Raw genomic sequence first — 16,863 nt, 5'->3', positions numbered from 1 at the left:
CCACCAACAGTGTAGGAGGGTTCCCTTTTCTCCACACCCTTTCCAGCATTTATTGTTCGTAGAATTTTTGATGATGGCCATTCTGACTGGTGCAAGACGATACCTCATTGTAGTTTTGATTTGCATTGCTCTAATAATTAGTGATGTTGAGCATCTTTTTGTTTGTTGACCATCTGTATGTCTTCTTTGGAGAAATGTCTATTTAGATATTCTGCCCATTTTTTGATTGGTTGGGTTGGTTTCTTTTATACTGAGGTGCATGAGCTGTTTGTATATTTTGGAGATTAATCCCTTGTCACTTGCTTTGTTTGCAAATATTTTCTCCCATTCTGAGGGCTGCCTTTTCGTCTTGTTTATGGTTTCCTTTGCTGTGCAAAAGCTTTAATTAGGTCTCATTTGTTTATTTTTGTTTTTATTTTCATTACTCTAGGAGGTAGATCGAAAAAGATCTTGCTGTGACTTATGTCAGAGAGCATTCTGCTTATATTTTCCTCTAAGAGTTTTTTATAGTATCTGGCCTTACATTTAGGTCTTTAATCCCTTTTGAGGTTATTTTTGTGTATGGTGTTAGGGAGTGTTCTAATTTCATTCTTTTACATTGTAGTTTTCCAGTTTTCCCAGCACCAATTACTGAAGAGGCTGTCTTTTCTCCATTGTATATTCTTGCCTCCTATGTCATAGATTTGGTGGCCATAGAGGCATAGGTTTATCTTTGGACTTTCTATCCTGTTCCATTGATCTATATTTCTGTTTTTGTGCCAGTACCATACTGTTTTGATTACTATAGCTTTGTAGTATAGTCTGAAGTCAGGGAGCCTGATTCCTCCAGCTCTGTTCTTCTTTCTCACAATTGCTTTAGCTATTCAGGGTCTTTTGTGCTTCCATACAAATTGTAAAATTTTTTGTTCTAATTCTGTGAAAAATGCAATTGGTAATTTGATAGAAATTGCATTGAATCTGTAGATTGCTGTGGGTAGTACAGTCATGTTCACAATATCGATTCTTCCAATCCAAGAACATGGTATATCTCTCCATCTGTTTGTGTCATCTTTGATTTCTTTCATCAGTATCTTATAGCTTTCTGAGTACAAGTCTTTTGCCTCCTTAGGTATTTGCCTCCTTAGGTATTCCTAGGTATTTTATTCTTTTCAATGTGATGGTAAATGGGACTGTTTCCTTAATCTCTTTTGATCTTTCACTGTTAGTGTATAGGAATGCAAGAGATTTCTGTTTATTAATTTTGTATCCTGCAACTTTACCAAATTCATTGATGAGCTCTAGCAGTTTTCTATTAGCATTATTAGGATTTTCTATGTATAGTATCATGTCATCTGCAAACAGTGACAGTTTTACTTCTTCTTTTCTGATTTTGATTCCTTTTATCTTCTTCTCTGATAGCCATGGCCAGGGCTTCCAAAACTATGTTGAATAAAAGTGTTGAGTGGATATCCTTGTCTTGTTCCTGATCTTAGAGGAAATGCTTTCAGCTTTTCACCACTGAGTATGATGTTAGCTGTAGGTCTGTTGAATGTGGCCTTTACTATGTTGAGGTAGGTTCCCTCTAAGCCCACTTTCTGGAGAGTTTTTATCATAAGTGAGTGTTGAACTTTGTCCAAAGCTTTTTCTGAATCTATTGAGATGATATATATACACTGTTTTATATGACTGCTTTTTAAATCACTTAGCAGAAGGAAGAAAATGCATTCTTCCTGTCTTTTATAATTACCTTTACCATTGCTCTTTTTCTTTTTTTTTTTTTTTGGTATGGATTCAAATTATTGTCTAGGTCTGGCTTTCAAATATGAAGAACTACTGTCAGTATTTTTTTAAGATGAGTCTGCCAGCAACAAATTCTCTCATCTTCTGCTTATCTGCAAATATCTTTATTTTACCTTCATTTTTGAAAGATAGCTTTGCTGAATACAAGGTTCTTGGTTGAGGTTTTTTTTCTTCCTTTGAGTATTTTGAACATGTTATCCCACCGCCTTCTTGTCTCCATTGTTTCTGTTGAGAAGCCAGTTGTTAATTGTGGTAAACCTTGTAAATGACAAGCTGTTTTTCTCTTGCTGCTTTAAAGATTTTCTCCTTGTCTTTGTCTTTCAGGATTTTTAGTATGATTCATCTATTTGTGGATCTCTTGCATGTATCCTATTTGGAATTCTTTGAGCTTCCTGGAATAGATTAACATTTTTTGAGTAAATGGAAACTTTTCAGCCATTATTTCTTCAAATACTTTTTCTGCTCCCCTCTCTTCTTCTTTCCTTCTGCTTCTCTCATCATGCATATGTTAGTGTGTTTAATAGTGCCCCATATTTTTCTGCAGTTCTATTCATTTTTCTTCATCTTTCTCTGCTCTTTGACTTGGATAATCTCTCTCAATCTATCTTCAAGTTTACTAACTCTTTCTTCTGCCGGTTCAAATCTACTGTTGAGCCCAACTAGTTAATTTTTTATTTCAGTTGTATTTTTCAATTCCAGAATTTCAATTTCAATTCCAGAATCTGGTTCTTTTTCTTTATAATTTCTATCTTTTATTAATACTGCCTATTTAATATGACATCACCATCATACCTTCCTTACTTCTTTAATCATGGTTTTCTTTACTTCTTTGAAGAAAATTATAATGGCTACTTTGAACTCTTTGTCTGTTAAATCTGACATCAGATCACTCTCTCAGGCAGTTTCTAATGCCTGCCTTCCCCACCATACCCCGTCCCCAGTGTATGAATTATACTTTCCTTTTCTTCTGCGTGTCTTGTAATTTTTTTTAATTGAAAACTGGACATTTTAGATAACATATTTTAACAACTCTAAGTACTGATCCACCTCCTCTCCCCCAGGGCTTGTTACTGCTATTTGCTTGTTTACTTGTTTCCTGACTAGCTGGATCATTTTAGTGAAATCTGCTTCCCCTTTTCTCCCATAATTTGTATTAATCAAACCAAATATGAAGTGTTCTGTTCAGCCTTAAATGCCACTTTTAAAGAATACCAACAAACAAAAGCATATAAAGAGGAATCTTCCAGGATGAGGAGGGTTTCAAATTACCAAAGGCTAAGGAAACTGGGGATATTTTATATGAAGTCAATCAGACTAAAAGGATAGAAAGGACACAGAGTTGCTGACATCAAAGTTCTGGTACAGCTGAAGTCAGGGAGGGATAAGTCACAGAACTTAGACAAATGTTAGCATTATAGGGAACAGATTTTAGCTCAAAATACACGAAAGAATTTTTAAAATAAGCAATTCAACAACGGCATATGCTACCTTATAAAATAACAAGGATTTCCACTTTTAAGCAGAAGTTTTCAACATGTCCCAACTGTTGAGAACTGTATTCCTTGTTTGGGAGGGGATGTCTGAGTAGATGATCACATGTGCTGTGACAGTCAAGAACCCCAACCTTGAATGTAGTCATTTTTACATAATGCAAAGCACTTTACATGCCTATAGGTATATATTACAAACAAATTACTCTTTTCTAGAAGAATGTGTACCAAGAAATCTTCTTGAGTGTCTCCCTAGCAAAGAGTTCCTTTGAGATTGCTGTTGAAAAGCAATTGAGATTGCTGATTAGTCACATATCTGAGAGATGACTATATAAAACACTGGGAGAAACGATTACTTTGAACTTCTACATTCTCTCATGTACTTACTTTAAAGTTTTAGACTAAATTAATTCATTTTTAAGAGTTCCTCGGTTCTTAGAAAATATTTTTTAAATGAAGTAATTGAGATCCAGAACTCACCAGAAGAAATCTTACCAGCACCTTTATAGTCAACAGAAAATGCAGATGTGACTCCATTGGCTGACCCCAGTTCACCCATGGAAATTTGATAAGGGGGCCTCAGCTTGATTTCCATCTGCATGTCAGACAGATTTATCTTTGTTGAAAGAGACCTGGGATTATTATATCGCTGCTTGGTCCTCTGAATGAAGTTATCTATGTAAAATAAAAAATAAATTTCCTTGCAGTCATTTGTTAATTAAACCATTTGAAAGTGTGATGTTTATGGACAGTAAATTTTGCAATAAACTGTTTAATTTGCTATCCCAAACTGTTCAATCTGTCATGAATGTCCTAATATTATTTGTGTTTATGGTTAATATATCATGGCATCATCAGTTTTTCTCACTAGAAATTATACTCAAATTAATAATTATAAATATACTAAGGATTTAATATTACATGACTGTGAGAATATTTCTACTATTATATCCACTTCAAGGAATTACTTTGAGCTTCTACAAGAAAACCAAAAACAGCTCCCTTTAAACTTAAACCAAAGTCTTCATTTTTATAGGGATTTAGATCTCATAAAATATTAAGTCTGTCAGTATTTACCAGTTGTAATTACATTAAAACATACACTGTAAATCGCATGTTCATATAAATCTGTTTTCTTATTTATTGCTTACACCATTAGAACAGATGTTTTAAAGAAAAAATTTAATGAAAACAATAAAAGACATTTCCTAAATTTCTTCCAATTTTATTTTCACTATTTACACCTTGAATTCACTTTTTTTCCCTCTTCTACATCAGGAGTCAAGCAAACTAATGTTCATAGGCCAAATCTAGCCTGATTTTTTTGTGTGTGAATAAAATGTTATTAGAATATAACTATATTCATTCATTTATGTATTGCCTATGGCTGTTTTCAAGCTATAATAGCAAGGGCTGAGTAGCTGTGACAGTGACCAAATGATCCTTAAAGCCTAAAATTGTACTATCTGGTCCTTTCCAACAAATGTTTGCCAACCTCTGTTCTACATTAAGCAGCCTAAATATACTACCACATAAAGACAAAACTCTGAACCTCTAGCTTATAAAGTTCTCACTGAAAAATTAACCTCTGGAATTAATTCTTTGAACCAATAATCAGGATCCTCTACACAGCTCAAACAGAATTTTTTTAAGAGGCACCTAAATGAAGAAGTTGCCATAATTTATAGACCATTTGTCAAATTATTCTGTCAAAAGCAAGCTAGCAGAATTTTCTGAGTTTTCCCTCTGCCCCTCAGTATTAGATGAAAAATCATTTACGACTGAATGGAGACAGGATAATGAAAAAGAAAAAAAAAATCAGGCCCTTACCAAATTCAATGAAACAGTATGGTCTGACAGCAGTATTTGTCTTCATCATGTTATAAGTAGTAATGAACTCCTTCTGAAGCTCATCCAGGAAAGAGAAGGCCAGAACATTTGGGTAATTTTCAGTGCACAACATCATGTAGCTCACTCCCATAGAGCTAATAAAACTACAGTGTAAAAAACATTGGATTTAAAATTTCAAATTAAATCAAGGTAATTCGTTACTTCAGAAGACTGGCTCTATACACCATAAACTGCTGCTACAGAGGCAATGACAATATTAACATTTATTACATATTTCAGCAAAAAAAATTAAAGGAACCAAAATATGATACTAGTTTCAGTTGTAATTTAAAAACAGTAGACAACAAAGTGGAATGTATTCACTTTGCTGTACAGCAGAAACTAACACAACATTGTAAATCAACTATATTCCAATAAAAATTAATTTTAAAAAAAGTGAAATGTATCTAGAGAGGGACATATATTATGATTCTAACACTTCAGTTACTTATCACTTGGGGTAGAAATCAGGAAAGACTATTCAAACAGATAAGGGTAACAGCTTAACATTTCAACCCTTCAACCTAGTGGAACCTAACACTGTTTGAATCAAGAACTTTTTAGAGGTTCTGATGAAAGTTATGGACACTCTCCCCAGAAACAACCCAGAACCTGGCACACAATTTCAAGGTCAGGTGATTACTGACCTCCTAAAGTCATCCACTGACCCCAGCATCAAATCCTCTACTCACATAATAATGAATTATGAATCATTAGGGGGAAAGAAGAGAATTTATGAGTTCATAACAACAAACAAAAGGGAAGAAAGGAAGACTAGTTCACAGCAGAATGCTGAGTGACACCTGGTAAATGTGGAGATAGTGTTAGAACTGGAAAAATCAGCATTTTGCAACCCACAGAGCAAAAACTGGATCAAGCAAGTATAATCAATGGATGCTAAATCTAGGTGGATATTTTGGTGAGGAACAGGAAATTTTGCATGGCTTTAAAATGTCTTCCCATGGATTGTTTATTGGCTGCAAGGGAATTCTACTGTATTTATTATACAGTAGAAACTAGACAATACCTTGACCAAGTACTCTAAAATCACTAATGAGGGGAAGATGGGCTTCCTGTGCCTCATTAAGACATGTCAGCTATGTAGTATTCTGGCTAAGAATGCATAACCTGAATCTAATCATGAAGGAACATGAGAATAATCAACATTCTATTTTCTTTAAAGAGGGATGGGGGTGCTGTATTCTTTAAAAACCTCAATGTTGTAAACAAAGAAATAAAGGCTTTGGAAATGTTTCTGATCACAGGAGGCTAAAGAGACACAACTAAATGTAATGCCTAACCCTAGTCTGGATCCTGTGCCAGAGAGGGGGAAAAATGCTGTAAAGGATATTCCTGGGTCAACTGACAAAAACGGAAAACAGGCAGTACAGTAGTTTAAGTGAAGTATGGTATCAATATTAAATTTAATAGACCTGATAACAGTACTATAGTTAAGTAAGAGAATATCCCTAATCTTAGAAAATACACTTTGAAGTAGTTAGGAATAAAGGGGCATGGTATTTGTAAGTTTCTCTCAAATGGTTCAGACAAAAATAAATCAGACAGATAAAACAATAAAGCAAATGGGGTAAAATGTTAACAAAAGGTGAGTCTGGGAACAAGTATTATTTGTAATTTTCTTATTCGTACTACTTTTCTGAAAGTTTGAAAGTATTTCTAAATAACAAGTTAAAAATTAAAAACAAAAATGTTTAAATTAACCATCTTCTATTGAAAAAAAAACTTTCTAAAATAAAGTATACACTCCCCTGTAACAAGCAGAGTATGGGACAAAAATTAACCCTTTTTAATGAGTCACTTAAACATTCTTTCATGGTACTATCAACATAGCTCTGGTCTAGATCAAGGGGAGCAAACAGAGCATACAGGCTGTAACTCCCACTCCCATGCCAGACACTGCTGATCTATCAAAGCAATTTTTACTGCCAAACCCTGATCCATGTTGGAGTCCCCCTCTCCCCTCTTTTCTCTAATACTGTAGTAGCAGAATTTATTTATTATTTTTAATTTAACTTTTAAAATAAATATATTCACGACTCAAATTTTTAAAGAATGAAAAATGAAAGGAAATACTATACTTGAAGTCTTATTCCCACCTCTGCTCAGATAGCCAGTTATCTGTCCCTCTAGCAACTCATGTTATTAATTTCGTATGTATCCTTCCTGTGAGAGTTTATGCATATGCAAGCAAATGTACATATATCTTTCTTTCTTAAAAGACCATCCAAGGCAGCCAAATGATGTGGGGTTCGCACCTATTAATCGTCTATTATTAACGGTGTGGGATATACTACTAGTGAAATTGTGCTGATCTTATGCTTCTGGAATAACCTGGAATTCCTTTCTGAAGTTCCACTTAACACATAGTCATTTCATGCAACGTTTTTCAAACTGCAAGTTGTGACCCACTAGCGGATCATAAAATTAGTTCAGTGAATTACACACAGCATTTTCTTAAAAATGGAAGTAGAATATAACAGAAAATACCCGAATGTTGTTTCATAAAACTTTTGTTTATCCTATTTGTATGTTAAGTAATGGTCACAAAGTAAAATGCATCTCTTCTTATGGGTCACAGTCAAAAAAGTTTAGTCATAACATACTGTATTTTCCTACAAAATTGACAACTAAATCAAAAATCAAGGTATGATTTTCCCAAGTACTTTTCCCTTTCCAAAATAATCTTCCCTGCCGTTATCAAAATTCTTTGACATGTCATTAGCATTCAAATATATCTTACAATAACTTGAATTGGGATAAAACACAATTGGTGATTGGCTTCTACACACTTGGAACTTGCAAGTGGCTAGATAGGAGTTATTTCACTATCCTTCAATAAGACGACTGAAGCTTTTAGACTCTATTTCTTGTTCTATAACAGGGTTTTACTGTACTTCCATATTAATAAGTGAACCACAGACACCTACGTGAGTTTATCCCAAATGGTTTTTCTTGCTTGAGCTCAATCTAACTGGAGAATTTTTTGTGAAATTAAAAAAATAAAATAACCTATGTTTTCAAGATTGTATGTTAACGTTTTCAGAGTCTTTATCCCAAAGTCTTTATTTTCTATAAATGCATGATATTCTCTGAAAACGCTATATTCTATAATATTATGACTTTTCATAGTGAATTTACCTTTACAATGCTGTCTTTATTTGAAATGCAAAGCCAGTTTTCCAAAAGTACATACAGCTCTGTTGATTTACCTTTGTTATCAAAAGTTCTGCTTTTTCATATCACTGGTACAAACTGAAAGACTCCTACCATCGCACTGAGGACTACTCACATGAAACAGTCTAACGTCACTAGAGGCATGCCAGTTTGTGCAGCCTTTAGCCCGTCCATCAGGTTCATTTAGCTCACTTGTTATAGACAATCTGGCTGTTATCCTTCTGCCTTGATGAGGAGGGAGAAAAGTAGTAGTAATAGTAGTAGCAGTAGCAGCTACGGTTTACTGACCACTTAGTGTGAACTAGGCCCTTTGCTAAATATATTACATATTTTATCTAATTTCATTCTTACTTTATTGTAAACAAAGCACCTGTTAATTTTCTTCATGTAACTAACCCAGCTCGTACTTATATATTTGTATGTTTGTTGTAATGTCTCTCACTAATATCTATGCTGCATGAGAGCAGGGATGATTTCTTTATGGTTCACCACTGTATTCTTAGCATCTAGAATATTATGTCTAGTACACAATAAGTGCTCAGTAAATTAGTAAATAAATGAGTGCATAGATGGCATCATTATACCTAATTTGTTTAGTATATTGTGCACAGATAATTGCACAGCTCAGTGGTATCTACACAAAGAAGGTGGTCAATAAATACTTGACAAATGACAGAAGGGAGCAGAACTTCACCTGCTCTTCCAGGCCAGTGTTACCAGAAGGCTTCAGTTCAGATCACTGAGTCTTCAACATCCCCCTACTTAAAACACAGGGCTGTTCTCAGGGACCATGTAGAATCACTCACCTCTGCAGTGAGTACCTCCAGATGGTTATAAAGGTCTAACAAGTATGTCTGCTTTCCTTTTATCACTGTCATTAACTAATCTCACAACAACACAACGTCTTCTTTTCTCCACCTTGAGCACAATTCTTAAATTGCCACTGTTTTCTTCCTACTTTTCTCTAATTTCCTTTTTCTTTTTTATTTCCTTCCACTTCTGTGCTTTGGGACCAATGGGATTTGATCTCTATAGCTACTGCCTTTCTTCTGGCCAAGGAATTTATCCAACCTCATTACATCTTTGGTTCCTCTCCACAGCACACACACTAGGAACTTCTTTGGGGCCTTCCAAGATCAAGTGTGTCTTGAACAGGTAAGGCTGGTGGAAGTTCAAACTCTAGGTAGAAGGATTTACCCCTTTCAATCACTTTGTTTAAAAGCTAATTTTATCATGTATCCAAGCAGGCCATACTTCAAGCGATTCCTAAAGTCCAACAAAACGAATAAGTGGTTTTAGACATTAAACTTTTCCTGGTATCTAATTTTATTTATGAAATGTCAAAAAATTTTTAGACATCACCAATTAAACACCGACATTATTAGGACTTGCTGTACCAAACTAAATAATAAGTGAAAACGATGATTTTCCTCACAGCAAATAATAGAGCACCTAGCGTATGTCCAGCATTCTACTCTATAGGCTTTGATGTCAAAGACCAAGTCCCTGCCCGCCAGGCGCCTGCAATCAGGTACTGGGAATACACTTAAAACGATATACAAAACAAGATTAAAGAAACAACACTGAATTTTTTAGCATGCCAAATGACAAAGTATATAGCAAACTATTTATAAATTGAAACAGCAATAATATTTGTATTACATATAGTTTTCATACTGCTATTGTATCATTGCACACAGGAAATCTGCTTATCCTTTGTAGTCATATTTACCCAGTAAATAGCTTCCCTGGGTGAAGAAAAGTTCTGCAGTAGGACATGAAATCTCTAATCTACTCTTAAAATTGCTAAGCATAAGAAAAATTTTATTTTCGAAAGAGAACCTTCCATACTGAACTCCATTCCCTAAAATAAAGCGTTTACACTTTTAAATATAAAAAAGGGTTTGATGTTATGAAAGTCAGTATACATTATGAATTTATTATCACCAAATACATCTGATGAGAAACAAGGTGAAAACAAGACTTCGTCATCAGTAGGACAGTACGGTGATAAGAACCAGAAAGAGAACTCAGTAACACTGTCTGCCATGAGCAGCATTCTACCAGGAACTTCGTATTTTCTCACTTATTCCTCTCTTAGGTAGCCAACCTTCAATTACCCTCCAATGGTGAAGAGCTAAATACATTATCCCATAAATAAAAGACTCATTTTAGTCACTAATTTAAACCTCATTAAATAAGAAAATATGTATTAATATGTAATATGCCAGGTGATAGCAACTTATAACAGTAAGCTAAAGGAGAATCAGATGATTTTAAGCAGCCAAAGGTGATTACACCATCAAAACCTTGGATACAAAATTTGCCTTTGACATCCTTTTCTTTTTCTGCAGAGTTAATCTCCTGATTCACCCTTTCCCACTAACCCTAGTACCTTCACACTTTCACACACCAGAGAATAAAGATCCTGACTTTTTTCAGATAACCAATCGTAGATAGTCCCTCATTTGCCTGTTAGTTGTATTCCAGAAGTTTACTGCACCTACAGAAACTGTACTGTAAGAGTAATTAGATTCCTAGACCAGTTCATAAGAGCCTATTTAACATATGTGGTGCTGAAAAGCTGTGGATTTTACCATAATTTTAAACGGTAGAAAAGTGCTATGATGCTAATAATGAGACAAAACACAGGTTACATTCTCCCCCCAAGTGGTCTGGTAGCTACTGGTGGGTTGCATTCCCCTGTCACACCCCCTCCCCACCAAACACCTTGTCTTCAATGAGACAATGCTATCTCATCAATTTCAGACTTCACATATACTCTGTTCCTCATCATTACTCAACCAAAAAGGCGTGGGGAGTAGTTTCACTTAATTCTCTTCCCTGGTTAATTTCACTGTCCATAAAGTGAAAAGGATTAGGAGAATTAGAAATGCACCCTGTCAAGAAAGAGGTTAAGGGTAAAAGGAGATAACTCCATCTTTTACCAGAGAATAATGTGATTGCTGAAGCAAAAAGACTGTATGGGGCTTCCCTGCTGGCACGGTGGTTAAGAATCCGCCTGCCAATACAGGGGACGTGGGTTGGAGCCCTGGTCTGGGAAGATCCCACATGCTGCAGAGCAACTAAGCCCGTGAGCCACACTACTGAGCCTGCACTCTAGAGCCCATCAGCCACAACTACTGAGCCTGCGTGCCACAACTACTGAAGCCCACATGCCTAGAACCCGTGCTCTGCAACAAGAAAAGCCACTGCAATGAGAAGCCCACGCACCGCAACGGAGAGTAGCCCCTGCTCAGCGCAACTAGAGAAAGCCTGCACACAGCAACGAAGACCCAACGCAGCCATAAATAAATAAATAAATATATTTATTAAAAAAAAAAAAAGACTGCATGTCAGATATACCATTTATTAGCTTTGTGACTTTGAACAAGTTTCTTTACATCCCTAAGTCTCAGTTCCCTCTTCTGAAAATAGGGTTGGTAGTACTATAATGGCTATCTGCCCAGCATCCCTTCTCCCCTTCCCTCTGGAGAACTATTTCCAGCCCCACCACTACTCTATACGGCTTTGACCAAGCTGCCCATCAAACGGGTGGGCATGTAATCCAGGCCAGGCCAACTAAGAGTACCTTAGCCCTCCAACCACAATGTTAGTCCAGAAATGGGCCATCACACAGCAAGGCCAATTGAAGTCCTTTTCTTGAAACATGGAGGCAGTGGGGTTGCCAGCTGGAATGAAGTAAGCCTGGAGCTACCTGTGCAGTGTTTTCCAATATGTGCAGAATATCTGTCTGCAAAAGGAAAGACTGGAGAAATGAGACAAAGATTCCTGATAACATCTGATTCCCTGGCTCCAGCCAACTAGGTAACTTGCTTATCCTTCACAATACCCTTTTTTTTGCTTAAGCTCCTGTGAGTTGTGTTTTTGCCCTTGGCAATGGGGAAAAGCTCTATTTAAAAGCCATTCACAGAGCTGTTGCAAAATTTAATGAAAAGTAACTAAATTGCCTGGCAATTGCAGGTACTTAATAACTGGGTCCTTGTTGAAGCTGTTACTCCCGTAATCAGAAAATACCACCAAAGAGTGAAAGGAAAGCCAGAAACAAAAACCAAAAGGCAGGTAAGTCTAAAACAGCATTCCTGGCTGCAGGTAGCAGTCTGGAGACAAATATGAAGAAAGCAATTCCTCAGGTAAGGAGAGAACCTATGAAGTTCACAGCCATTATCAGACTTCAAATGAATTTACTGTGAAAGAACTAAGGAATTTCACTTCTTGCACTAAAACTCTCAACAGAGTATGACTGACCTCCCAAAGTGTTTGTCTTTTCATAAGATCAGTGTCTCAACGTTTATCAAAATGTACAACTATGATTTTTAAGCACCTAAAACCAATCTCAAAGTTTTAAGGTCTCATAAGACACAACTTAATTTTCATATGGTTCATAATTATTGCTTCAGTCACTGTTGTTTCCTAAGTAGTAACATAAGTTTATCTATTAAACATTTATTACAATTTAAGTATCCTTCAACTAATAAAACAGATGAATTCCTTAAAATTTTATACAAAGAATTATAATATCACTATGTAATGTGAAAAGAAATCACAAACCTGGATTACCGACCCACCCCCACCCCCAATCAATGAGTCAAGTTGAAGAATACTGGAGGAAATGAAGACTTAACTTTAACTCCATTGCACTCAGAATCCTGCCATACCCCACAAACAACCATCCCTCATGTAACAGCTACTATGATATATGCAAGGCATTGTGCCAGCACAAGCCAGGCTCCACAGAATGTGCTCCATTAGCTGAACTGAATTATTCAGCTACTACAATCTGATGAAATTCATCTTTTTCCCAATACATAGGGGTAGAAAATTAAAGGAATTTTCACTATTTTAAATGTTACCTATTTCTTTTCCTTAAAACTTTGGACTTCCTTTACCTATTCAACTAGAATCTAATGTGAGGTACCATCTGATTTAGCACATAATTAGACACTTAGCTTTGCTTCTCAGAGGTATTCTGCAAAGAGCACTTAAATTTCTGTAAAAATTTGAAAACCACAATGCTAAGAGATGAGGAATCAAAAATAATAAAAGCCAGGGCACATCAACTATCTCAATGAGTTACAACCTAGTTGTAGAGAGTGGATATAGAAATTTTAAAAAATATTATTAAGAAAAAAATGATGAAAATGTCAGTCAACAAGTTCTACAGGCAATCTGTGAAGGGAGTAAGATCACTAAAGAAATCATTGGGTTGGCCAAAAGGTCGATTCGGTTTTTTCCATAAGATGGCTCTAGTAGCACTTAGTTGTCTTTAACTTCATTCGAAACAATTTTGTTAGGCTGTATGTGACAGCTGTCATATCAGCGTACATTTAAAAAAAGACTTATCAAAGTTGGTGAATTTTTTTTTTTTTTTTTGCGATATGCAGGCCTATCACCGTTGTGGCCTCTCCCGTTGCAGAGCACAGGCTCCAGACACACAGGCTCAGCGGCCATGGCTCACGGGCCCAGCCGCTCCGTGGCATGTGGGATCTTCCCGGACCGGGGCATGAACCCGTGTCCCCTGCATCGGCAGGCAGACTCTCAACCACTGCGCCAAACAGGGAAGCCCAAAGTTGGTGAATTTTTGTGTAGCCATTTTAATATTGAAGATGGAAGATAAAAAAGCAACATTTTCAGCATATTTTGCTTTATTATTTCAAGAAGGGTAATAACGCAACCGAAATGCAAAAGAAGATTTGTGCAATGTATAGAAAAGGTGCTGTGACCGATCAAACACATCAAAAGTAGTTTGTGAAGTTTTGTGCTGGAGACTTCTCACTGGACGATGCTCCACGGTCAGGTAGACCAGTTGAAGTTGATAGCAATCAAATTGACACACTAATTGAGAACAATCAATGTTATACCATGCAGGAGGTAGCCGACAGACTCAAAATATCCAAATCAAGTGCTGAAAAGCATTTGCACCAGCTTGGTTATGTTCACCACTTTGATGTTTGGGTTCCACAACAGTTAAGTGAAAAAAACTTCTTGACTGTATTTCTGCATACAATTCTCTTCTTAAACATAATGAAAATGTTCTGTTTTGAAAACAAATTGTGATGGGTGATGAAAAGTGGATACTGTACAATAATGTGGAATGGAACAGATCGTAGGGCAAGTGAAATGAACTGCCACCAACCACACCAAAGGCCAGTCTTCATCCAAAGAAGGTAATGTTGTATATATATGGTGGGATTGGAAGGGAGTCCTCTATCACGAGCTCTTTCTGGAAAACCAAACTATTCCAACAAGTACTGCTCCCAGTTAGACCAACGGTAAGCAGCACTCCACAAAAAGCGTCCAGAATTAGTCAACAGAAAACGCATAACCTTCCATCAGGATAATGCAAGGCTGCATGTTTCTTTGATGACCAGGCAAAAACTGTTATGGCTTGGCTGGGAAGTTCTGATTCATCCGCCGTAGTCACCAGACGTTGCATCTTCGGATTTCCATTTATTTAGGTCTTTACAAAATTCCCTTAATGGAAAAAATGTCAATTCCCTGGAAGGCTGTAAAAGGCACCTGGAACAGTTCTTTGCTCAAAAAGATAAAAAGCTTTGTGAAGATGGAATTATGAAGTTGCCTGAAAAATGGCAGAAGGTAGTGGAACAAAAGGGTGAATACGTTGTTCAATAAAGTTCTTGGTGAAAATGAGTCTTTTATTTTTACTTAAAAAACTGAAGGCACTTTTTGGCCAACCCAATAAATAGTAGTAATGAGGCAGAAGGTGATTCAAAAGACACAAGCTATAAGCTGGGCTTTGAAAGAAAGAGAAGCATTTAGAAACATGGCTGAGAAAGTAGACTGGTGCCAGCTTCATGCTGTGCTACAACAACTACTGCAGATCTGTGAGTTTTATCTGGCAAACTCATGGTGGTTAAAAAAAGAGGTGTCCTATGAGAATTTTAAATAAGTCAGGTAACACATAAATTCCCAATTTTATATATTTCAGGCTAAATTTATTGTCATATAGCATAAAAACCTCAATAACCTAGAAACCAATTAACAAGCCTTCCAATCAATAACAGAAAATATATGAAATCCAGGTTCTTGTCAGGAACTAGAACTGAAAATTCTGTTATTTGATCCTTTTTTAAAACTTGTCTACAGGGCTTCCCTGGTGGCACAGTGGTTGAGAGTCCGTCTGCCAATGCAGGGGACGTGGGTTCGTGCCCTGGTCCAGGAGGATCCCACATGCCATGGAGTGGCTGGGCCCGTGAGCCATGACCGCTGGGCCTGTGCATCCGGAGCCTGTGCTCCACGGCAGGAGAGGCCACAGCAGTGAGAGGCCTGTGTACCGCAAAAAAAAACAAAACAAAAAAAACACTTGTCTACAAAAATACACAGAGGCTTTTCTATGTGTGGTTCTGGGGGCCATGTAATCTATTTAATCCTTTAGACATTTCTAAATTGTATTCTTAAATCAGGCTGATTAGACCTCTGCTGATTCACCACACTCCTAAACTCCCTAATAAATTGCTTTTTGCATCATGCTATTTGTTTACACTAAGGAATATTATAAGAAAAATCATAAAAAGCTCATTGTTATGGTTCCTGGAAGAATGCTACCCAAATTCTGTCTCTCTTTATGTATATCAGGTTTCAGTAACATGAAAAGCAACATTTTTATCCAATGGTTACTGTGAATCCTATAAATGATCTATTATCCCCCTTTGTTTTGGCCCCAAGGAAGTTCAGAACAATGTTTGTAGCCCTTTTCTAAAAAATGAACAAACTACATAGTTTGCATCTCCAGAAAAAAATGTTATTTCAGTTTATTATTCTATGTTTATTTTTTCGCTCATATGATTCTCTTACCTGTACTCTTGAATTTTTTTTTAATTGCCTCACATCCTTTGTGGAATAACATGGGGTGCAAATAAATAATACAAAATCTAGAATTCACAACAATTAAACAGCATTGGGCACTGGAGGGGTGTTAACATTTTACTACATTCTACTCTACTTTTAAGACAATAGGTAGAGGAACAAAAAACATTTGCAAAGAAGTTTTTTGTTTTTTTTTTAAAGTCCAGGATATCTGCCAGAATTAATACACATTCAAGCCAATCTTCTGTAATGCTGGTATCTGTCTACAACACTATACAATAACTGAAACTCAGAACACTACACCCAGAGCACTAAAAGAGCCTATTAAATATTAGAATGCTTCAAGCTTTTTCTTCAAAAAATAGAAGTACACTAAGACATCGTTTTAGACGTATTTTAACTACCATGACCACCACCACATTTTCTAGTTAAAACTCTCAGAAAACCCAATTAAAGATAATACCTCATTATCCCAGGTAATCCAAGTAAATATGGACCTTCTCTAAGGTTCTATTCTGGGCCTCTCTGAAACTCAGTGGTCATTTCTACCCTCACAGTTTCAATTTCTATGTGAATGATTCCAAAATCTCTATCCCACCTCAACTGGACACCTTGTCATAACCTCAATTAAAATGCTCAAAATGGAGCTTCACTGTCTTCC

At 36.3% G+C, this 16,863-nt stretch overlaps 1 protein-coding gene across 4 annotated transcripts in view; it reads right to left on the bottom strand.

Annotated features, from left to right (window-relative positions):
• The window catches only part of SEC22A (SEC22 homolog A, vesicle trafficking protein), a 72,666-nt gene that overhangs the window by 46,744 nt on the left and 9,059 nt on the right, over nt 1-16,863 (bottom strand). For 3 of the 4 annotated variants that reach the window (XM_024756513.1, XM_024756515.1, XM_024756516.1), the window contains exons 3-4: nt 5,100-5,263; nt 3,750-3,944 (exon numbers count right to left, since the gene is read on the bottom strand). In XM_024756513.1, coding sequence (XP_024612281.1) covers nt 3,750-3,944; nt 5,100-5,263 — 359 coding nt within the window. The remainder of the gene's footprint in view (nt 1-3,749; nt 3,945-5,099; nt 5,264-16,863) is intronic. The other variant, XM_024756514.1, reaches the window with a different exon arrangement.

The sequence above is a fragment of the Neophocaena asiaeorientalis genome, unplaced genomic scaffold, assembly GCF_003031525.2.
Source record: "Neophocaena asiaeorientalis asiaeorientalis breed wild unplaced genomic scaffold, Neophocaena_asiaeorientalis_V1.1 scaffold22, whole genome shotgun sequence".
Classification (NCBI taxonomy): domain Eukaryota; kingdom Metazoa; phylum Chordata; class Mammalia; order Artiodactyla; family Phocoenidae; genus Neophocaena; species Neophocaena asiaeorientalis.
This window is presented reverse-complemented; position numbering and strand designations above follow the sequence as displayed.